The sequence below is a fragment of the Mus caroli genome, unplaced genomic scaffold (assembly GCF_978045245.1).
Source record: "Mus caroli unplaced genomic scaffold, Mus_caroli_1 scaffold_19, whole genome shotgun sequence".
Lineage (NCBI taxonomy): Eukaryota > Metazoa > Chordata > Mammalia > Rodentia > Muridae > Mus > Mus caroli.
Genome location: NW_028227274.1, coordinates 7,549,895 through 7,573,829, shown reverse-complemented (window position 1 = coordinate 7,573,829; position 23,935 = coordinate 7,549,895). Strand labels below are relative to the sequence as shown.

Genomic DNA, 23,935 nt, shown 5'->3' with positions numbered 1-23,935 from the left:
GCATTACTACCTACATTTTTGGAATTCCAATGTAGTCCAAATACCAACAGTGACATCCAGCCTGGTGGACTGAATAACTGTCAAATTCTTGGCCTTTCCGTCAGGAGAGAGCCATTGTTGCACTGGGCAGACCACAGCCTGTAACTCCATCAGTTCTGTACTTCTAGAGAACCCTGACTAATGCACGTTCTCATGAGGGTCAGCTTGGATCTGTGCTAGAGCCCAGGCAAACCTTGATGGTATCCGTCTTCTGCCTTAGCTGGGATTCTAGCCTGGATGGACGCTGGGCCTGAAGCAACCTGAATCCCCAGTGGGTGTGGTTCATTAGAACCACTGAGTGCGGGGGCTGGTGAGATGGCTCAGTGGGTAAGAGCACCCGATTGCTCTTCCGAAGGTCCGGAGTTCAAATCCCAGCAACCACATGGTGGCTCACAACCATCTGTAACGAGATCTGACTCCTTCTTCTGGAGTGTCTGAAGACAGCTACAGTGTACTTACATATAATAAATAAATAAATCTTTAAAAAAAAAAAAAAAAAAAAAAAGAACCACTGAGTGCTTCGTCCTCCAGCACACACTCACTCACTCCCATCCCCCACAGGACCCCAAGAGCAGTGAAGACAAAATCTTTACCCAGGTGCCAGCCTTTGGGCACTTCAAGAGCTGGAATCCTTGTCCCACCCCTTAGTAGTCACCCCTCTAGGCACAAACTTAACCCCTCAAGGTACCAGGTCTTGTGGGTCTCAGAGATATTAGGGATGGGAGAGTCAAGGTGCCAAGACAGTGGTAGACACACAGTGTATATACAATAGATGATATTCATCATTAATGTGTAAGTTCAAAATATAGTCGAGGCTAGCTCACTAGGTCTAGGTGCTTTGTAGTCAGCTCAGAGACCTGAGTAGAGGATCTACGTGGCAGAAAGAGAAAATGGACACCTCAAAGCTGTCTTCTCACCTCAACACATGCCAGTGGCCATGCACCCCTCCCCCACACACATATGCACAGTAATATGTAATAATTTTATAACATAGCATGAACTGCTTTGGGAAAAAGCCCAAGGTTAGAGTTTAGCTATTACTAGGTTAATATAAGTGACATTTGAGTTTTGCCCAGAGCTCTACCTTGAGTTGCAGTTGGCATTTTATTTGCAGTCTAAGCATGCTGGATGGGAAGTGACTGAGAATGCCTTGGGAGACCAGGGTGCGATCACATGACTTCTGTAGTCACATCTTGAGTAAAATCAAAGGCTGTGATGCCAGGGAGTGCAGGGCAGAGCTGGCAAAAACCGTAGGGTTTCCCTGTCTAGGCAGCAAACCTACCCAAGCAAACTCTGACCCACAGCTTGCTGCACACTGGAGACGCCCCAGAGCTGAGAGCCACAGTTCAGCTGGAATTATTTGCTGCTGGGCATCTTGTCTTCAGCCTCATGACAGCTTTGCAGCTTAGATACCCTGGATACCCACGGGGTGAAGCAACCCCAGCTCTTGGGCCTCATGCCTTGGTCAGACGGTCAGGCCTCACCTGTGTTTATCTCTTCCTCATTGTACACGTCTACCTCCAGCAGCCGGATGAGCATTCGGAACAGGATCCGAAGGAACTGTAGATAGGAGCCGGTCTTCCCCACCTGATGCAGATGGTATTGAGGAGGAAAAAGAAAAGATTTCTTTCATTCTTTGGCTCTTCAGCTAAGGTCTGAAGAGGTCTTCTGCCACCCCTGCCAACCCCTAAGATGTCCCTTACAGCCAAGACAGGGCCCACCCTGTTCTATCCGTACCTGGGGGGGCCCAGTGAGCAGAAGCCGCCTCGGGTGCAAGGTTCGAGCGCCTGAGATGGGGTCTGGCTGGTTGCTGTAGTCAGCGTGGTGCTGCCGGGCTGAGGTCCATTGGCGGTAATAAAGGGACTGCTCCTCGCTGCTCATGTCTTTGTGCAGGCCTGGTCGCAGGGAGCTCACCCAGGCCACATCAGCATGGGGCAGCAAGGACGAGGAGGATGGCAGCCTGCCACCCTTCTGGGATCCCAGCAGGCTGTATGCGGCTTTGGATAAGATGATCACGGGGGGCAGGGCTGTGTGCAGGCCCCGGGGCTGCCTTGACCACGCAAGAGCCTGGGCACTCGAGGATGAGGATGAAGAAGGCTTGGAGGTGGTGCTACTGGCCATCGGAGGGCCCAAGGAGTCACACTCCTGCTTCAGGATCTCCCCGACCACAGCGGTGCTGGCAGAGACCCCTTCATCCAGCCGAACGCTGCTGGTGGGGGTCAGAAGCTGCTGCTGGGGTCTGCCAGCCGTGCTAGAAGAACTCACCCCGTTCTCCATGATGGAACCTAGAAGAGGACAGTGGAACTCATCCTCTTCTCACCCCTCCCTTATGTCAAGGTCACTACTGAGGATCTACACCTCAAAACAAAACACAAAGGCCCAAACCCACCCACCCACCCCTACCACCACCACCACTACCGCCAAAACCTTTGGAACCGCAGTCACAGTGATGGACTGTTCTTTCTCCCTCAGTCTCCCACTGCTCCCTCCTGCTCCCTTGCCCTGGGTTGTGGGTGGAGTTGGCCAGTGGGAGATCATGGCTAGAAGTTGGGTCTATTTCCTCTTAACAGCCAGGTTAAGAGCACTGACTGCTCTTCCAGAGGTCCTGAGTTCAATTCCCAGCAACCATCTGTAATGGAATCTGATGCCCTCTTCTGGTGTGTCTGAAGATAGCTACAGTGTACTCATATAAATAAAATAAATCTTTTTTTTTTTTTTTAAAGTAAATGTCTCTTGGGCTGGAGAGATGGCTCAGCAGTTAAGAGCATGTACTGCTCTTCAGAGATCCCAAGTTTAAGTCCAAGCAGCCATGTCAGGTGGCTGCTCACAAAGGCCTGTAACTCCCAAGGATCCAATGCCTACGGTCTCTGTGGGCCCTGCATCCTTGTGCACCCATTCCCCCTAAACGCGCGCGTGCACACACACACACACACACACACACACACACACGCACATATGCAGACACCTATTAAAAAGAATAAAATGACTTTTCTCAAACAGCAAGGCTCTTTACTGCCCCTGTGACCGAGGACTTCCAGCTGTTGAGACCAGTGCACTACTCCGCACTGTTTGTATAAAACGGTGTTCTCTACTCCATTTCAAGGGAGACTGACTGCCTCAGCCTGCCTGCATGGGCTGAGAAACTGCACCATCTGTGGGCTACCCATCCGGCAATGAATGATCAATGACTTGTTCCTAGAAGCAGGAAGGGAGCCACCCTGTAAGTTTACTGAGACTGCAGGGGACATGAGTATATTTAAATCCTATAGAACTTATTGTACACACTAGACCAAGGAAAGCTCCCTCTCCTGACCCCTATAAAGTGACAAATACCTAACAAAGTGATGGCATGGTTGCAGGGCCAAGTCATCTGCTACCAAGGACCAAGGACGCCCTCGCTGCTCTTATAGCTTGGACTGAGCTTGCTGCTGTTGTCACAGCCTGCCTGTCTACCTGTTCCCTAACTGGACCTGGATTTAACCTATCCTTTTCAGTTCCTGATCCATTTCCTGCTTTGAACCCTGCTTCAGCCTTTCATCTAGCAGTTGAAAGCTGCTGCTTCACTTGGAACCTGACAACAGTTCCCCTACCCCGCCCCCACCCTGGGTTTGCACAGGTTTGACTTGTTCTTCTCCGCCCACTTTTGAACCCTCCTGACCTCTGCTACAGCCTCTTTAACCTGCTTTCATTCTGACCCACTTATATACATCTGTAGATACACGCATGCATACATCTATTCATCTATCCATCCATCCATACACTATATGTTGTGAGAGTTAATGTTAGTAATTAATATTGGAGTAAAGAACCTGTGTTCACCTCAGCCAGGCTTCCAAGGAAGGCAGATTATAGGATAAATCGCAGTCACTGCAGCCACTAAACCCTGTGAGTTTGTTACCACATATGTGTCTATCGGCATAGTGTACACACGACGTCAGGCACTTGGCAGAGCCTATCTCCCTCCCACCCTCAGCCTCAGCATCTTTGAGGAAGCCCAGGGGCTAGGCTCTGTAGGGTCTGAGTTTTGGGGGTTGAACAGGGCTTTGTCCTGAGACTTTTGTGGGTTTATCAGATCAAGTCAGGACACTGTTGGTGAGTGAGGCAGACAGTGGAGGAGGCATGTGACTGAAAAGTCACTGGGGGTGGGGGAAGCTAGAGTGACACCTCAGTTTCTATGAGCAGTTCTGTGCTTGCAGAAGACTGGGGCTCACATGACAACTCACAACTGTTAATAATTCCAGTTCCAGGGGACCTGATGCCCTCTTCTGACCTCCATGAACACCAGGCATTCAGGTAGTATAGCTACATACAGGTAGGCAAAATACTCACACATAAGATAATTTTTAAATCTTTTTTAAAAGAGATCCACTAGGAAGGGAACAGCTTCCCACCAACTCATTTTCCTGACCCCACCCACTTGTTTCCCTCCCCCACCCACTCATTTCCCTCTTCCCACTCATTCCCACCTCCCCCATTTCCCTTCCTGATCTCATATTCCCAAGATCCCAGAGATGATTTCCCCTCATTCTGTTACCTGTACTGTTCTCTTGGCTTTTTCTGAGATGGTTTCAGGAAAACTAAGGGCCTACAGTGGTGGGGTTGAGGAAGGACGGGATGGGGTAAACCTGTCACCTGCTGAGGGTGAGTAGCTGGGTATAGCCTAGAGAAGGGCCGGTCTCATGTCCCTTCAGGCCACTACAGATAGGCGGGTCCTCAGGCATGGAGTCATCTGACAGCTGCTGACAGACGCAAATGGAGACCAGTACTACCTGGGCATGTGCATGCTTGCACACACATGTCTGGCAATAACCTGATCTCCATGCTAATTCAGAGAGTGGGTGGGGTGCTTCACTTCCGTCTCTTCCTTGTACTTTGATATATCATCTGATTTTTCTACATTAAACTTTATTACTTTCATAATAAAATAATTGGAAATAGGGTCTCATTTGCTCTATTACAATTTACAAAAAAGAAAATTTATACCAGGCTCTGCTGTCAAAACTAGTAGCCCCTGAAAAGCCTACAATATAGTAACACCTGACAATTAGTACTTAAGATAACTAGTCATCCATCCATCCATCCATCATCCATCCATCCACCATCCAAACATTAGTGCCAGACACTAAGCAAACCTAATACAAGCTTAGAGCTTCCATCTCTAGACTGAGAACAGGTATTCATACACATGTGAGCTCTGGAGTAACTGGAAGGAGATGGGGAGGAATTGGGAGCAGCTGTGAAGCAAGCTGATTATGGTTTTTGCCTGTCACTAAATTCATGGTTAAACTCAGAGAAAGCTGTACCCATTCAGTTCTCCTGCTTTGCAAGCACCCTCTGAGCAGCTGGAGTCTAGAGAGGCGGTCTCTGCCATTGCTTGGAGACTTGTGGGGGTCAGTACCCAGCTCTACCTTGTGGAGAAAGAGCTCTGACCTGAGGTTCCTGTGACAGCACTGCTGTTGCTCTGTGGCCTTTCCAAATCGATGAGCAGCTCCTCAGAATCATTCTCACTGGCGGGGACCCTCTCAGCCTCCTTTGCACTGAGGTCCAGGGCAGCAGCAGGCCCCCGGATGACCTCTTTGGAGACATAGCAGCATGCCAGGCCCACCTCCTGCTCCAAGGCCGTTCGAGTTAAATAGCTTGAGTCGATTAATCGCAGGTCACAGTACTTTAAGGATCTGTATAGAATGAACCATATTAGTGGCATGTCTCTCCAACACAGAATACTTAAGCACGCCTGAAGGTCCTGAAGACCACAGGTTTCAGTATTGGCTAAGTCTGCTCTAAATCTCAGCTCTGTCACCCCTCACCTAGCCATATCTCCCTGTGCTTCACTTCCCCTGTGTCCCTGAAGTATAAAAGAGAGAGGACAGGCGCTAGAGATGTAGTTCAGTGACAGAAGACGTGTGCAGCATGTACGAGGGAGGCCCTGGGTCTCAGCTGCAGGGTCACTAAAGAGCAAAGTCCAAAGGATACGGATGAAAGGCTGGCTTGTGAGATCGATGCAAGGGAAGAGGCATAGTACAAGAAAACATTTAGTGTGGCTGACACACACAATAAACAGTTGATGCTTTTATTGCTATTGCCCTCCAGTCTATAGCCCTAGGTCCTCCAGAGAGTTTGGAGCATCAGATCAACAAGGACAAAGTGCTTTAAACTCTATCAGTTAATCTACCTGTCTGTCTGTCTGTCTGTCTATCTATCTATCTATCTATCTACCATCTGTCTGTCTATCATATCTATCCATCTAGCATGTCTATATCTGTCTGTCTATCTGCCTGTGTGTCTATCTCCTGCCTTTCTTCTTTAGCCTGTCTGGCTGCTTGGCTCTGGGGTATAACCTCTTTTCCTCTGTGGCTTGGCCCCATTCCAGACCTGGTGGTTCTGGTAATCTGAAAGAAAATGAATGAGGCTCTGTTTCTTTTTGTCCCTGCATGAAACAGTTACTGCCAGACAACTGAAACTGGTTCATCAATCAATCGGCAGCTCAGCTGTGGACCCATGGAGCTGCAGAACCAGTGATTCAGATCTTACCTGGGGAAAGTTTCTCCAAGAGGGTCTTTGCCAGTTAATATCACTATGCAGGGCAGACCTTCCAAGTCTTGATATGTCCGAGGGATCCACTCGCCCTGATCATTTCCTCTCCAGGTCTATAGAAGAGACACAGAAGAAATCACTAAAACTCCTCATTCAAATTTGTATATTTCATAAAGGTTTCTGGATACAGGCTTCAGACACACCAAGCTACCTAATGATCCTTATTAAGTGTGTTAACCACTCATATTGGAATGCTTCTTTTTATTCTTGTGATAGGGTTTTGATGTTTGAGATGGGGTTTCATTTAGCCTAGACTAGCCTCACATCCCCTATGTAGCTGAGGATGACTTTGAATCCCTATCCTGTTGGCTCCATCTCCTAAATGCTGGCTTACAGGCATGGGCACCGCATCCACCTCTGCATTTGCTACCTTCAAGGCATGGACTATGAGAGCATGGACTTCAGTTTTCACCTCAATAGCACGGAAAGGTATTGGTATTCCTCGTGCATTAGCTCCACAAGCTGGAAAAACACCAGAGCATCCTACTGCTGATGTAAAACTGGCTACACTTGCTGGCTCAGACAAACTCTGGGGATTCTGTGATGAGAATGGCCAGTTTCAGTTGTTAGGGACTTGAGAAAGACTTTTAAAAATCATCCAAAACATTTTAATCAGCAAATAATGAAGCCAGCCTCAATTTTGGTGGTTAATTTTTCTATTTCTTCCTTTATTGACTGTCCTAGAGGTGCTGTAATCCTTGCTGTAAGTTACTCAAGAGACTGGGAGAGAAGCTTCCAAGTTCAAGGCCACCCTTAATGAGATGTGTATGAAAATAAAAGGCAAAGAGGACTAGAGGATATAACTAAATGGTAGAACTTTCCCAGACACAAAACTGTAGGCTCAGTTCCCCACCTAACCTGACAAGGAAGGAGTGGCATGGCGTCACCAGAGTCTGTAAGACTGACCAGGCTGGATCAAAAGCAAACCCAACTGCCCTTACTGAAGAGGGATGCCACCTGCCCCTGGTCTACCACATACCTACAGAGCACCCATTCTTCACATATTACCATGAACACTTATCCACGCAGATCCTTTAATAACTTGGACATCAGTCTTGAAAACATGACTGTATGATGCATGAGGAAAACCGACGTAAGAAAGATGTTCAAGGGTGAAGGATCTGTAATTGTTTGTTTCGGTTTTATCTGAGATTGGGTCTTGCATGCCCTAGGCTAGCTTTAAACTTGATGTGAGGTTGAGGATAAACCTGGACATGTGATTCTCCTGCCTCTACCTCCCAAGGGCCGAGAATACAGTTGTGTGTCACAACACCTGGTTTTGTAAGGCGCTGGGGATCCAATAGAGGACTTCATGTGTGCCAGACACCAACAGCTAAGGTACAGCCTCAGCACCCAGATGGTTCCAGTTTATAACAGAAAGACAATAGGCCAATTCAAGTACATAGGTTTCAAAGATTATTATTTACTACATGTACAGAATGTAAGTAGGCTTTATGTCAACTTCCCAGCATGGCTTAACTGGCACTTCCGATAATGCTTAGCAAAGAAGGACTAAGAAGCTGTTGTTCAGGGTGTATTGGCACATCCCTTCAATCCTAGCACTCCAGCCGCAGAGACAAGTGGATCTCTGAGCTCAGTGGAGTGTTCCTGGGTATATCAAGCACACTCCAGGTCTGTTCCATGCCCAGGAGTAGCTGGCTGACACAAAACAGGAACTCCAACTCCAGGGAATCTGATTCTTCTTCTGACCTCTGTGGGCATCCATATCCACACCACACACACTGTGGGACCCTGGCATGGCAGCATATGCCTGGAACGGGGTTGCTCATGGGGAGGAGGGGGACGGGAAGGAGGTTTCAAGGTCATGTTCAGCTACATAGGACATTAGGGCCAGCCTCAGCTACTTGAGACCCTGCCTCCAAACAACACCTTCCTCAGAGGGACAGCAGTTCCATCCCTCTGCACTCATGGGGAACAAAGAATTGCCCCACTCAGAGCAGACAGCCCTGGAACAGGAATAATTTTACTCAGTGATCTTCACACTGAGTTTATGCTCTTCCTGACAATAGGAATTCCCCTGAAAGTATTTTAGAGTCTGGAATTCACCATTAAATCATGATCCCACCAAGGGTAAAGAGGTCGGGATAGCAATAGGTCAATGATAAGATGTCTTACCACTCGGGAGGTTTTCCACCGAGTGTGAAACACACCTCACTTTTACTCCTGACAAACAGCAGCCAGTCCCCCACTGTGCCCTGCTTTCCCACCAGCCTGTTCCTCATGATGGATGGTAGTGACTTCCATGGATCTGCTCTGCTCTGGCCGCTGAATTATTTTTTCCAAGGCACTTAAGCCAACACAAGACAGGACAGCCAATTAGTTCTGGCTCCATACTGGGCTCACTACCCAGGCAACTGTACACAAGTTTCACATGCTTGTTGAGCGAAGTGACTGATTTATTTAAGATTAAAAATTTAATCTGTCCACGGTTAAAATTTTAATATCTGTCATCTCTGGCCAATTAACTACAATGTATAATAGGATAAAGAGGGTTAAATATAAGAATGAGGCTATATAATGGGAGCAGTGTTGCATTTTACCCAAGACTGAAGATAAAAGGTGCCCCGTGCCTTCTGAGAGTGGCAAGGCATCCAGGAGCATAAAAGAACAGGTAACCCAGGCGGCACCTGTCAATAGGTGGTCCTGCTTACGTGAGCATCCCAGTAGGAATGTATATGTTCACCCTCACACAGATAGTACAAGAGAGCAGAGACTGAGGGGGAAGAAGAGGGTTTGAGAATCTGGGACTCTCTTACGCAGCTGTATCTCACAGTTACTCATAAATGGAGGGGCTTTCACTGCCTTGGGAAATAATCACTAGGAAGCCCTTCACATAAGGCACATGCTCGGACAGCAGTTCTCAGCCAGGGCGCACACACAGCCCAGCGGCCCCTTCCCTAAGCACTGCCAATGACCCTGGCACTCAGAGGTGCGTGATAGACAGCTTCATTGTGTTTTCTAGATAGGTTTTTATAACCTACTGAAATATAATCATCTTTTCTTTTCCTTTTTATTCCCCCAGGCAGGATTTCTCTGTATAGCCCTGACTGTCCTTGAACTTGCTCTTCAGACCAGGCTGGCCTTGAACTCAGAGACATGCCTGCCTCTGTCTCTCAAGTGCTGGGACTAAAGGAGTGTGCTACGGCCAGCATATACTGACCTTCTGACAAATGCCTCACGGCTGTCAGGACGTGGATATGGAGAGTCAGGGCCAACCCAAGGAACACCCTGCAGTGCTAGCAGAGCTCAGCAGCAGTTGAGGATTCTCCAGAGCGCTGCTATGCACGTGACTATTGCTTCTAGTTCCTTAGGGTTTTCAGACTGCCTCAAGCCCTTGTCTCAGTGACTCACTGTCAGGAGGGCTGGGAGGCGTTGTTATTCACCATACGAATTTTCTACAACGTGGCCTTTGGCCATAATTTTATTTTTCTTCATCACTAAAACCTCAGTGACACACATCTACTCACAAGAAAGTCCAGGTAGAAAGACCACCTGATTTCCTGTCACAACCTGTTTTTAGATGACAGAAGCTGCCTCAGTGGCTGCTAGGACGAGTGCTAAGAATCCTTTACCTACTGTGCAGCCTCCAGCTGACACATGGACTAGATGCACAGAAAAGAATTAGTGAGACACACATGGCAGTGGGCTAGAGGCATCCCCACCCAGGTCAGGAACAACGGGACAAATTGGTCCTCTCAGTTCTTGCACCTGTACTTAGAGAGCATGGAGACCAACTGCAAACGCACAGGAAAAGGGAGCTGATGGGATCTGTAGAAACTGGTGTCAACTAAGAAAATCCAGTGCGTCCTTTCATTTAGCTTAGCCTGGTCAGGGAGGTGAAAGTCACACATGTGCAAAACTTACCCAGCTCAGTCAGCTGGGTGATGCATCTACCCAAGAGTCCTAGAAAACAGAAACAAACGGTATGCCTGCCCTTTGCTAACCTTTAATCGGGTTACAAAGTGGGTTTCAACAGTGAGTTCGGAGGCGGGGTTCCCCAGGATGATCTCAAAGCGATACTGCAGACCCAGCTTGTCTCGCACTTCCTGCAGCCGCTCCTTGGCCAGCATCGCCAGCTGCACAGAAGGCACTCTGATGACAAGCATGTGTCCCTTCCCACTTTTGTTTTTTCCTGGGGAGGTGATAAGGTCATCCATAATGCTGAGCGTTTCTGGTGTGCTGTGGTCTCGGAGGGACGCCATAGTGGTGAGAGCCATCAAGGCCTCTGAGTACTGCTGGATGAGTAGATAGCAGCGCACGACCATGCTATGCAGCCGGGGGTACCTACAGACAGAACGCAGGGAGTTAGCGTTCAGCAGGAACAGCAAGACAGTAAAATACAGATGGAAAACAGCAGGAAGGGGCTAATGTGCAGAATAACTTTGGATCCCACATTTCTAGAAGTGGCTCCACCTGAAATGCATGTAATGTTGGGACAGGTAAAGGAAATTAGAGTTTGAGGGCTGGCCTAGTCATGCTACCTTCTCAAAGTACCACGTGGCCAGCACCGGGACCAGGAAGCCGAGAACTGCCAGACCACAGAAGCAAGCCTCAGGGCTGAGCAGCTCTTCCCCCCTCCTTGCCCCCCACAGCAATTCAGATGCTCATTAAACACTGAGCCAGGTTAATTGTGTCACATTTCCTCATGCTGTTGCGGGAGGCATGCCAGTTCAGCTCTCTGATATCTGACTACAGTAAAGGAAACTGAGACACTGCTCCCATTATTCTTGGTGTATCAGACATAACAAGAAAAGTAAGAAAGAAAAGATAACTGTAGTCGGAGTGCTAGAACGAGCCTGTAACTCTAGCACACGTAAGCCAAGGCAGGAGCGTCGAGAAGCTACGCTCAGTCTGGGCTACATAATGTGCAGATTACAGTTTAATGGGATGCTATTAAAAAGAAAAAACAGCAAAAAAGCAAAGCAAAGCAAAACAAACAACAACAACAACAACAACAAAAACCCAACACATGAATTATTGCTAATTTGAGCTCTACGGGTAGCAGAAATATATCTTCCCATTAAAATGTGAGTTGGTAAGTGGAGCGGTGGTGGCACATGCCTTAAATCCCAGCAAGGAAGGTGAATCTCTGTGAGTTCAAGGCCTGCCTAGTCTACAGAGCGAGTTCCAGGACAGCCTGGGCTACACAGAGAAACCCTGTCTCAAAAACAAAACAAAACAAAACAAAACAAAACAAAACAAAACAAAACAAAACAAAACAAAACGAAACGAAATGAAACAAACCAACCCCCAAAACAAAAACAAAAAAGTGAGTTGTTACAGGGGAAATTGGAGCTAGCTGGAGAAATAGCACCCCCTAGTGGAGACCCTTTTATTACCAGGGACTGATTAAGGGAGCCGTGGAATCTGAGCATTACTGTTCTCCCCTGTCTAGGCTGCCAGGTGGCAGAGTCACATTGGTCATGACGCTGTTCAGGCGAGGTAGAAAAGAGATGTTATTTTGGTGCTCTTCATCTGGAAGGGAGACTTGATGGCCCAAGGGCACAGGCCACACTGGCTGCTGAGAAGACAGGCACTGGCAGGGCAGGGCTGTGCAGGGTTTGAGGTGCTGAGCCTGGCAGAGCATTGAGGAGTTTGGCCCCTTTCTTCTTGGCTACTAGTTGGTAGCTCAGGGTAGGCACGTGTGCTCTACTTTCTACTTCTCCTTAAAATTGAACAAATGTTCACAAGCTTGCCTAGAAAAGCCCAGGGTCAAATACCAGTGAGGGCTATCAAATGCGTACCATTGCTTTGAAGAGTTTTAGAGGGAAGGTACCAAAGGTGGCCAGTACTCTAGCCTCTCTACCTTTCACTAGGCTGAGTGTGAGGACTGAGTGTGGGGACTGAGAGAAACTCAGCTACTTGTTCTTGATCACTGACTGGAGACAGACTAGTCTGGACTGTATTCAGGTCTCTGTCATGTCTTCTTGTACTGCAGGGTTTACTAGGCTGAGAAAAGCACAGAAGGTCACAGCTGGGATAGTCCTGGGCTAGTGCTGTCAGCCATTCAATAAGTCACAGGCATGATTAGCTTGGGCAGAATGCTGGAGGGAAAGAAAGCACAGGTGAGCTGTAGTTAAAGTTTAGGGTTACTTTACTGGCAATGGGTTTTTGTTGTTGTTTGTTTGTTTTAAAGATTGATTTTTTTATTTCTTGTATATGGGTATACTGTCACTGTCTTCAGACACACAAGAAGATGGAATCAGATCCCATTACAGATGGCTGTAAGCTACCATGTGGTTGCTGGGAAGTGAACTCAGGACCTCTGGAAGAACAAGCAGTACTTTTAACTGCTGAGCCATCTCTCCAGCCCAGGCAATGTTTTGTTTTGTTTTGTTTTGTTTTTAAGCTAAAAATATTAACTTTAAAGCACAAACATTTACAGTCCACACTTTGACAAGATGATGAAATGTCCCCATCTGTTTGTATTAAACTATGACTGTGGTTTTGTATGGTATAGTCTTAAATGACAGTTATGGGACCATCTTTTAAAACACAAGCCATGCACTCCTGAGGCACTAGGCTGAAAGACAAGTTCTAAACAGGGCAAGGAACTGGGTAGGAAAGTAAAAAGGTGCCTCTGGGAGGACACCACTTGACAGTTAATGACACAGGGGTGGTGTCTGTCACTGAAAGCTAACAGCTGTGAGTGCTGGCTCCACTCTGAGCCTTCTCCCTTCCCTGACACAGCGGTATCTTGCTGGTCTGGGCATATTTACTTGTCTTTACTTTTATTTCTCTTTTTTAAAAACATTTTCAAGATGATGGGGCAGACTGGTGAAGCGCTGACTCTACCCAAGCAGGCTCAGTATTAAGAACCTAGAGCTACCAGGAGGTCTAACTTACCTCCCTGCCCATCTGGGATGGTCACAGAGGGCGGGGAGGGATGTTACCCTCCTTTTGAGTCTACCAGTCAGACTCTGAGAAAACAAACACAAGACATTCCTAGAACTGAGGAATGAAGGGAGGCTGACATGGTAGGGAGAATTATCCTTAAAATAAAACAAATAAGACTCTCACCCTTGAAGGTCAGGACCACAGGGTGGGTCCCACGGAGACATGTTCAAATGTTTTCATTCCTTAACCATGTTCCCTATGTAGCTACAGTTTCTAAAGGGCAGCTTACAGGGGCCTGTCTAAGGATCCTCGTCCACAGTGAGCAGGTGAAGGGGAACAAAGCCTGAGGTATCATGTCTGGAGACTGGCTAAAGGTCAGGGCAGTGGCCTTCAACACAGATTCCCCTCTGCAGTGAAGCTGCCCAGCAGACAATCTGGGATGTGACAAACAGTACTGGCCCCTCCTGTAGGATGCCCTGCTTTTGTTCTTCTTGGAGGGCCACCCGAAACCTGTGGTAGGAGAAGGCCACCTTGAGAAAGATATTTTTATATGGCTTCTCCATGTCACTTGCATGAACACCACCAAACTCACTGTGAAATGGTCAGACAGACATTCGACTATTTTTGACATATAGCTAAAGCCAAGGGCAGCCTTCCTTACCTCTCCAAGAGAGTGCTCACCATCTTCTCAAAGGTCTCATCGCATCTCAGGAGTGGGCTGGTGATCCCCCACTGCAGAGACTTGCTGTACTCATCCAAGCCAAAGTACAGCTTCTCACAGCCTGCATCCTCCTGATTGAAAACAGCAGAGCCATGAAGACAGGTTTGGTGGGGGGCAAGGGGAAGCAGCAGGTTTGGTGGGGGGCAAGGGGAAGCAGCAGGTTTGGTGGGGGACAAAGGGAAGTGGCAGGTTTGGTGGGGGGCAAGGGGAAGTGGCAGGTTTGGTGGGGGGCAAGGGGAAGCAGCAGGTTTGGTGGGGGGCAAGGGGAAGCGGCAGGTTTGGTGGGGGACAAAGGGAAGTGGCAGGTTTGGTGGGGGGCAAGGGGAAGTGGCAGGTTTGGTGAGGGGCAAGTGGCAGGTTTGGTGGGGGGCAAGTGGCAGGTTTGGTGGGGGGCAAGGGGAAGTGGCAGGTTTGGTGAGGGGCAAGTGGCAGGTTTGGTGAGGGGCAAGTGGCAGGTTTGGTGGGGGGCAAGGGGAAGTGGCAGGTTTGGTGAGGGGCAAGTGGCAGGTTTGGTGGGGGGCAAGGGGAAGTGGCAGGTTTGGTGAGGGGCAAGTGGCAGGTTTGGTGAGGGGCAAGTGGCAGGTTTGGTGAGGGGCAAGTGGCAGGTTTGGTGGGGGGCAAGGGGAAGTGGCAGGTTTGGTGAGGGGCAAGTGGCAGGTTTGGTGGGGGGCAAGGGGAAGTGGCAGGTTTGGTGAGGGGCAAGTGGCATGTTTGGTGGTGGTGGGGGAAGTGGCAGGTTTGGTGGTGGGGAGGGGAAGCGGCTGAAGACAGGTTTGGTGGGGGGGGGGGAGGGGAAGCGGCTGTGAACTTGACCCCAGCACTGTGTTTTCTTGGAACCTCGTGTATCATTGTGGCGTATTGACACGGTTCATTTAGGAAACTGCACTTAGGTTTGTTTTCTTTTTCCTTTGGTTCAGATACACACAGCAGACACCTTCCTTTCTAGCTAGAAGTAGCTCTCTTTTCTGACCTATCCACAGCACTTGGGAAGAAATGGAAAACCTCCAACCCTTAGGGGCTTGGGTGCTATTTAATTGTGGTGATCCCTTTTACAAGTAAAAATTAGTTTTCAACCGGACTATAAAAATACAATGCAGCCAGGCGGTGGTGGTGCACACCTTTAATCCCAGCACTTGGGAGGCAGAGGCAGGCGGATTTCTGAGTTCGAGGCCAGCCTGGTCTATAGAGTGAGTTCCAGGACAGCCAGCAAAAAAACCAAAAAAAAAAAAAAAAAAAAAAAAAAAAAGAAAAGAAAAGAAAAGAAAAAACTACAATGCACTATGAACATCCTACCTCATTAGACAGAACACACAGCACTAATCATCCTCCTTCCTGCTGATTCAGTTGTCGCTATGCAAGTAAAATAACGATTTTGGGATGTGACACAAGGATGTCCCAGAGGATCCTGGGATGTGCAACAAGCAGCTGACTTTCAAGTAAGAAGGCCCAGAATAATAAGTAAGTTTTTGGTATTTTTGTTTGCTTTTTTTTTGTTTTTTATTTATTTATTTATTTTATTTATTTATTTTTTTGAGACTCTCTGTGCAGCCTCACCTGTCCTGGAACTCACTCTGTAGACAAGGTTGACCTTGAACGCAGAGATTCTGCTTGCCTCTGCCTCCTGAGTGCTGGGATTTAAGGTGTGTGCCACCACCTAGCTCTTTCTTCAGTTTTTATTTTTTCATTTTTTCCTTGTGCCTGTGCATTTTATTTTCACATTTTTATTTATTACGAATTTAATTTTTCTTTCTCTTGTTTATTTTATAAAGAAAACAGGCTGATACTAAAGTTATAATAACATAAAAAATTAATTAGAGGGAGAAGATGAGGGTAGTAGAAATAAGAATAGACCAGGGATGAAGTTAGCAACCCTGGAAATGCATGTCAGGAATTTATGCATAACTTCTTAGAAGTGGCTGTAATACTGAACTTTTCTTTTGAGACAATATCTCATGTTGCCCAGGCTGGCCTTGAACTTGATATATAGCTGAAGATGATCTTGAGTTTCTGATCCTCCTGCCTCTGTCTCCCATGTGCTGGCACCACAGGTCTGTGTCATCATGCCTGGTTATTTATATGCAGTGATGGGAATCAAACCCAGGGCTTCATGCCTCACTAAGTAAGCATTCTGCTAACTTTACTCTATCTCCATCCCCAGAGATAAATAGCCTATTTTATGCAAATTTGTGATTTATAAAGTCTATAAAATAAATGTAGGGGGAGCTAGTGAGGTGGCTCTTGCAGAGAACCCCATTCAGTTTCTAGCACTCATTTGGTGGTTCACTACTGCCTGTAACTGAAGCTCCAGGCTTTCTGGTGCCCTCTTCTGGTCTCTGTGTGCACCTGCATGTATGTGTACATATTAACAAGCACACACATAGATATATAGAAAAATAGAAATTATAAACATCTTTGAAAAACTATAAGGGACTATTAATTGGAAGTTTTTAACTTTTAGCACTCTTTCAAACAAGACAAGCCTGGTTGCTGGCACAGGGTCTACTTGAGAGCATCCTTTGTCCAAGGACGAGAGGATCTCTTGGATCCCAGAGGCTTGGCATAGGCTGAATGACATCAGCTGCAAAGGACATGCTCTTTTCTTCTTTGGTGGACTTGTGTTTTTCACTGCTCACTCTAGGAGAAAAAACCCTGTCCATTTCTTCTTCTATCTCGTCTGGAATTCGAGCATAGTCATACAGAAGGACTGTGCCGTGTGTGCTTAGTTCTTCCTCTGCAGAAGGACTGTGCTGTGTGTGCTTAGTTCTTCCTCTGCAGAAGGACTGTGCTGTGTGTGCTTAGTTCTTCCTCTGCAGAAGGACTGTGCTGTGTGTGCTTAGTTCTTCCTCTGCAGAAGTGCTGTGCTGTGTGTGCTTAGTTCTTCCTCTGCAGAAGGACTGTGCTGTGTGTGCTTACTTCTTCCTCTGCAGAAGGACTGTGCTGTGTGTGCTTAGTTCTTCCTCTGCAGAAGGACTGTGCTGTGTGTGCTTAGTTCTTCCTCTGCAGAAGGACTGTGCTGTGTGTGCTTAGTTCTTCCTCTGCAGAAGGACTGTGCTGTGTGTGCTTAGTTCTTCCTCTGCAGAAGGACTGTGCTGTGTGTGCTTAGTTCTTCATGTCTCCTCAACCCTCATGCTGCTTTGTTTGGGGAGAACAGAATCAGGGCTGAGATGGTAGCTCAGCACACAGAGATTCTCAGCACTAAGTCATCTGAGCTCAATCCCAGTATGTGCTCTGTGCTTCCTTGCAGCTGTTAGCCCTTTGGGTGTTCTATGAAAGGTGTACACAGGCCTACACGTGCTGACAATGGTTTTTGAATTAAAGTACTTTAATTTCTCTCCCTGTGTCGGAACAGCCAAAGGAAGTGGACTGTGAAGATTCCTACATGTTGCTGGGTGGACTGAGTGTGATGGAGTACATTTTCCTTTCTCTCTGTTGACCTCAGTTTCCTAAGGATGACCTATTTTAAAAGTATTATTATTATTATTCTCCATGCTGTGACCCATGCCTTTAATTCCAGCACTCTGGAGGCAAAAAACAGGCAGATTTCTGAGTTCAAAGCCAGCCTGGCTTACAGAACAAATTCCAGGGCAGCTAGAACTATACAGAAAAGGCCTGTCTATAAAAACAATACAACAACAACAAATTATTTTTTAAGGTGGAGCCTCAGCTCCCAAGTAGTTGGGATGATAGCATATGCTTGTCATGTCTGATTATAAGGATCATCTTTTAAAACTTACATTTTAAAGATGGTCTTATTGTTCTGTGAGTCAGCTGTGCATGGGGTGTTGTTAGCACACACCAGGGGCCATGTGGAGGTCAAAACAACAATGTCTCTCCTTTTACCTTTCTGTGGGCCCCAGGGCTCACATTCAGGTTGTCAGGCCTGTGCAGCAAGCTCTGCCACCTCTTGAGCATCTCTGTAGCTTGCTTTTTTAACCTTTTACTTCTAAAGTATAACAACTCCCTCTCCCTGGCTGCCTTTAACAAACTCCCGGAATCACGAGTAAGGGCATCACTAGAGATCTAACTACACCTTTTCAAACGTGGCCCCAATGCCATCGTTACACCTAAAGTATTCATCGTAACCACAGGGATGACTCAAGGACAATCACATAAAACCCATTTCTTATCACAAGAAATAATAATAATAATAATAATAATAATAATAATAATAATAATAATAATAATGGAGAGAAACAAGCCTTTCCATTGCAGGAGTGAGTTTCCCTGTGGCCAAATGTCATAGAGCAAGGGGACACATACTGGAGAACTGTTTTGTTAAATTAAAAAAATATATTTTAAAAAATATTTTTATCTTTAATTGACATACAGTAATTATACTTACTTGTGGCATTCAGGTACATAATGTATATAATGTATATAATGTATATAATGTATACTGTGAGAGCAGTTGGCATAGTTATCACTCCAGACCTTTATCTCTTTGTGTTCAGAATGTTCAATATTTTCTTAGGTGTTTTGAAATAGTCAATTAATTCTTTTCATTCATGGTTCTCTTGTTGCACTACAGAACAGGGGAAGTTCTTCTTCTTGTCTAACTGCACTGTGTACCTATTAGTCACCCTCTCTGTGTTCTTCCCAACCTCCATCTGTTAGGTCCTGCTAACCACTGCTCTACTCTCTGTTTCTTTAAGATGCTCTTCGGCTCCCAGATGTGAGGACATGCAGTGTTTGATTTTCTGTGCCTGATGATCTCACTCTATACAGTGCTCTCTTGCCTCATCCAATGCAATGGCAGACTTGCATTCATGCTTGTGTGGAACAATAGTCCATTGTCTACTTGCACTCTGTTCATTCCCCGGTAGACAGCTGCACTGACTTTGTGTTGCTTTCTGTGAACTGCAAGGACGTCATGAGGGTGCTGCCATCCAGCCCTCAGCAGAGCTACTCTCCAGTGAGACTGCAGGATCCCCAGGACCACATGGTACCACTAGGTTCAAGATACTTTTCCCTTGTATCTGTTCAACAGGCAATCCCACTCTGTGTACAACGAGGCCACAGGTTCAGCCTGTACTTGGCAGGGGGAGGGTGGTGGCAGGGCTCGACAAGCCAGTGATTGGATGTAGTTGGTACCAAAACCATAGCAAAGCCACAACTTGGAGTAGTCCTGGTGTGATGTGGTCACAGTGTGAGAGTTTTCACCGAGGGCACTGCTGAAGGCTCAAGGTCCCAGCGTTACAGCAGTGTGAAATGCACAGGGCTCCTAAGTAGTTCTTAATGTGTAAGACATGTCTGCACTTTCTCACTTACACACACTTATTTTTAAGTATCCAAAGCTTTTAATATCTCGACACAAGAGATCCACAATACACTGGCTAAGGTTGATCACTTTTATGAAACTTATTTCTTTGATAATATATTTGCCGTACAGCTTATAGGCTGTAGAAAATATTGTTAGATATTAGGAACTAGAATCAAAACCATGGGACTGGAGAGATGGTTCAGTGGTTAAAAGCACTGCTTGCTCTTCCAGAGGTCCTGAGTTTAATTCCTAGCAACCACATGGTGGCTTCCAGCCATCTGTAATGGGATCTGATGCCCTCTTCTGGTGTGTCTGAAGACACTGTACTCACATACCTAAAATAAATCTTTAAAAAAACATTTAGAACCAAAACCATAGAGAACCATCTGATATACACAGTGCTGAGAAGACCACTCCCAGCAGACAGTCCTGTTGATGGTGGTTTGCTCTGGTTTCAACCAGAAGATGAAGAACCCACCAAAATGGAACTCTGGTTGTTGGAAGGGGAGAATAATTATCAGGGACAGAGATCATACTCCAAGTCTACGCAAGAAAACAAGACATCAGGCCTTGGGTAGTTAATCTTACTTTTTCTTCGTCAGTATAAGGATTGATTTGGGAGTCTCATACCTGCTTGATGGGCTAGCACCCACAGAAACTGAAATTTCACTAGCACTTTGAAATTAATCATTTAAAGTCACACAGGTATTTCAGGGTATCAATGATGCTCTGGTGTAGTATTACTTGCTCATTTGTTTGACAATAGGGCAGTACTCTTTTTGTAACCCAGGCTGACCCAGAACTTGCAGTCTCCCTGGAACACAGGGATACAACATTCCATCTGGATACTAAAATCTATATAGTATGGTTAGTTCCTTATCTATAGCATGCATACATTCCTAAAGAGTAGCCGCCCAATGAACTTGGTGTAGTTCACCATTCACCAGTGTCAGTGTCATAATCATTGCAATTAGCACATGAAGTCACAATTAGCACATGAAGGTATAGTGTCCATAATCCTCGCACTCAGAAGAATTAGGCAAAGTTGTTAGAGCAAAATAGCAAGATCTCATTTCAAAAAACTGTGATCAGATGAAAAATGAAGCATTCTGTTGATCAGATGTCTTGGCATGTGTGTGCTGTGTTTTACCAAGCCATGGCCATGTTCAGTTCCTGGTTCTGCCCCCCCCCTCCCGGGAACTGCAGATGGCTGCAGGAAGACTCACCATGGTATCCAGTTGTATCCAGTGGACCTCGTTGCTGGAGCTGATTCGAGACTGTTGGGTCTGCAGTGTGTATGGGAAGGAGCTCACCTGGAGCACCAGGAGGTTGAAAGCTTCTAGGACTTCTCTACAATTAATAACTCGATCAGCCAATCCGTGGGTTGGCTCACCATGTGACAGAGAGCCTGAAATCACACTGTGGAAACAGGAAATGTCAAGTCAGAGCTTCCTCACCCAGGTGACTGGAGACAGAAGCAGGGCAGCATGGCGGTGACACCAGACTTATTTTATCTGAGAGGGACAGATTCAATCAGAATGTGATTTGGAGTTGGGTGTGGTGGTATACATCTGTAATCAGGAAGCACAGGAGAAGCTGAGGCAGCCAAGGTTAAGAGTTCAAGGCCAAAAAAAAAAAAAAAAAAAAAGAGTTCAAGGCCACCTTGGGCCATATAATGAGATTTTTGTCTCATAAAACATACAATTCGAAAGACAAAAAAAATTATGTTCTTATTTATATTCTTATTTTATATTACCACTTCCAGACAAGTGTTGGGGACTCTTCCCTTCCTGGCTTTTCAATTTGTTCCTAAGCTATTCTAAGCGTGACCTCAGTCATGCAGTTGAAAGCTTCTAGCCCTGCAATGACCTGTATCCACAGTTGCCTCCATCCCACCTCAGCCTGGGAGGAGGGGTAGGAAGAGGGTTGAGAGGAGGACTGGGAGTCAGAAAGTCACATCACTAAAGTTTTCACAGTTCTGTTCACTTTGGATATGCCAGGTTATCATGCATATTTTATTCTATTCTATTCTAGTTTCATTTTCTTGTGTGTGTGTGTTCAGTCTCAGGAACTCACATGGTGGAAGAGAGAACTGATTCCCACAGGTGTCCTCTGACATCTATGTACGAATGATTGCTACATGAATGTACATGAATAAAATAAATCAATAATGACAAAAAATGAAAACCAACATAAATTGGACAGCAGAATTTCAGGGGCAAGGAATGACTGGGAATAAGTTACCAATGGGAAGACACCAACTGTGAGATTTCAGCGCCTTTGCACCATGACTAAAGGGTTCCTTAGGTAACAGTTACTGCTAAGGAAGAAATGCTAGGTCTACTCTGAAGCAATCACCTCGTTAGCTCCACATGGGAGTTGTCATGAACCAGCACAAACAGTGTGTATGGGTTCTGCTTCACCCTCCTCATGAAAACTTCAAACTTGCTTTGGATTTCATTGTCCAGGCGAACAACATATCTCTCTGCTCTCTGATGAGCCAGCCCACTTTCCTCCAGACCCAGGTCTACAAGGACACCTGCCAAGAGGAAAAAAGTTGCTCTTTTTACACATTTTTGTGTAACACACACACACACACAGAGCTCAGTGTTGACCAATACTGGGCACTAACCACACAGAGGTTTAGAGAGAAAACCTTTTATTCTTTTTCATATGCTGCGGAGTTAAGAGGACGAAATGCTAGACTTCCCTTTCGTTGGAGCATTCCATTCCAGATCTCATGGCCTGATAGAAAGAACAGGAGATACATTTCTGCTGCTTTTGTGTTTTGAGACAGGGTTTCAGGAGCCCACACTGCCTCCCAGGATTAGACAGTGAAGGCTTAGAGGCCTGCACCACCACATGCAGCTTACAGAACAGACACAGGAATGCCCTGATTCTTGGAGTAAACGCTGTTGAATACTTAAAACCCATTTTATTTATCTCCCTTTTGTGGGTAAAGTGCTAATGTCTACCTTAGGCTGATAAGAAAAAAAAAAAACCTAAGCTTTGGTTTGCAGATATTGAATAAATTAATATAACATAAAAACCTTATTTTTCCAAATTTAGCATAGAAAAGGAAACCACATATCCAGGCTTTACAGATACCAGGCAAGCACTCTTCCACTGAACTACATTGCCAGACTTCATTGAAAACTTTGTTTGTTTGTTTGTTGAGACAGGGTTTCTCTGTATAGCCCTGGCTGTCCTGGAACTCACTTTGTAGTCCAGGCTGGCCTCGAACTCAGAAATCCACCTGCCTCTGCCTCCCAAGTGCTCGGATTAAAGGCGTGTGCCACCACGCCCGGCTCTGAAAACATTTTTGTACAGGGATACACATATACATAGAGCATGGGAGGTCCTCAATGTGTAAAACAAACACAATTACCCATGCTTACCGTATTCTCAAGAAGTCAGAAATTGTGTGACTTTAGTATGGTTCAGTAGCTCTGTCTATAGCTTTGACATAAAACATCTAAGTGTGCGGCGAAGCTGCTGTTCACAACCCACCCTCCTTTGAAATGAAGAGATTTTTATGAGTTATACTGATCTACCTTTACACTTTTAACAAAATGACACCAACCAGTTAACAACTACATGCAGTTAGCATCGTCAAAGTATAATAACAGCCTTAAGTGAAATAAGAGGCAAAGGTGGAAAATGTTTTATTTTATGAAAGTTCATCGTACCAGAAAAGGAAAACAAAGCTAATCTTAATTCAAGATTTCTCCCCAGCTGACCTGGACCTCACCGAAGTCTGTCTGCCTTTGGGACTAAGGGCACGAGGGTGGTGGGAAGTGAATCCTTGGGTCTTTAGTCAGAGCAGCCAGTGTACTTAACCACTGAGTTAAGAACCTCTAGCTCTGGAGGAGCCTTGTCTTGGAGATTACTAATCAAGAAAATGCACAACAGGCCAATCTAATGGGGCATTATCTCCGTTGAGATTTCCTCTTTCCAAATTACTCTAGCTGGTGTCATGTTGACAGGAAACTAGCCAGCACATAATTCTTTTACCCCTGTAGTCTCTTTTTAGGGGAAACAAACAAAAACAAACAAATAAAACCCAAACGGTACAAGTTGGCTGAAATCTTGTTAGTGGCTTTCAGAGTCCATTGAATTTGTAGTCCTTTTTGTCTGAGTGGCCCTACCCTGCCTCCCTTCTGTCTTCTCACTGAGGAGAATTATTTAATCTGGATTGGAGTCTATGAAAGCATGCCCTACAGGGCTCTTTGGGGTGCAGGGGAGAGAGCCCATGGCCTGAAGAACAGCATTCTAGATACACAAATGGCATTTGACTCTACAGTCTTGTCTGCTTGTATACTCAAGGCCTCTACTCTCAACTAATGGTAATTTCTCAAATGTGTTTCCAATGACCTAATTTGAGTTTTCAAGAGGATTCTAAACTTTAACTATTACGGCTGCACCATTTGCTAGGAAAGAAGGGTGAGGCCAGAGATCCCATC

At 46.1% G+C, this 23,935-nt stretch overlaps 1 protein-coding gene across 2 annotated transcripts in view; it reads right to left on the bottom strand.

Annotated features, from left to right (window-relative positions):
- Window positions 1–23,935, bottom strand: part of Greb1l (GREB1 like retinoic acid receptor coactivator) — a 237,796-nt gene that overhangs the window by 16,097 nt on the left and 197,764 nt on the right. For both annotated transcript variants that reach the window (XM_085833393.1, XM_021150817.3), the window contains 8 exons: window positions 21,831–22,011; window positions 20,699–20,891; window positions 14,153–14,283; window positions 10,599–10,938; window positions 6,571–6,686; window positions 5,470–5,714; window positions 1,777–2,324; window positions 1,524–1,626 (listed from right to left, as the gene is read on the bottom strand). In XM_085833393.1, coding sequence (XP_085689519.1) covers window positions 1,524–1,626; window positions 1,777–2,324; window positions 5,470–5,714; window positions 6,571–6,686; window positions 10,599–10,938; window positions 14,153–14,283; window positions 20,699–20,891; window positions 21,831–22,011 — 1,857 coding nt within the window. The remainder of the gene's footprint in view (window positions 1–1,523; window positions 1,627–1,776; window positions 2,325–5,469; window positions 5,715–6,570; window positions 6,687–10,598; window positions 10,939–14,152; window positions 14,284–20,698; window positions 20,892–21,830; window positions 22,012–23,935) is intronic.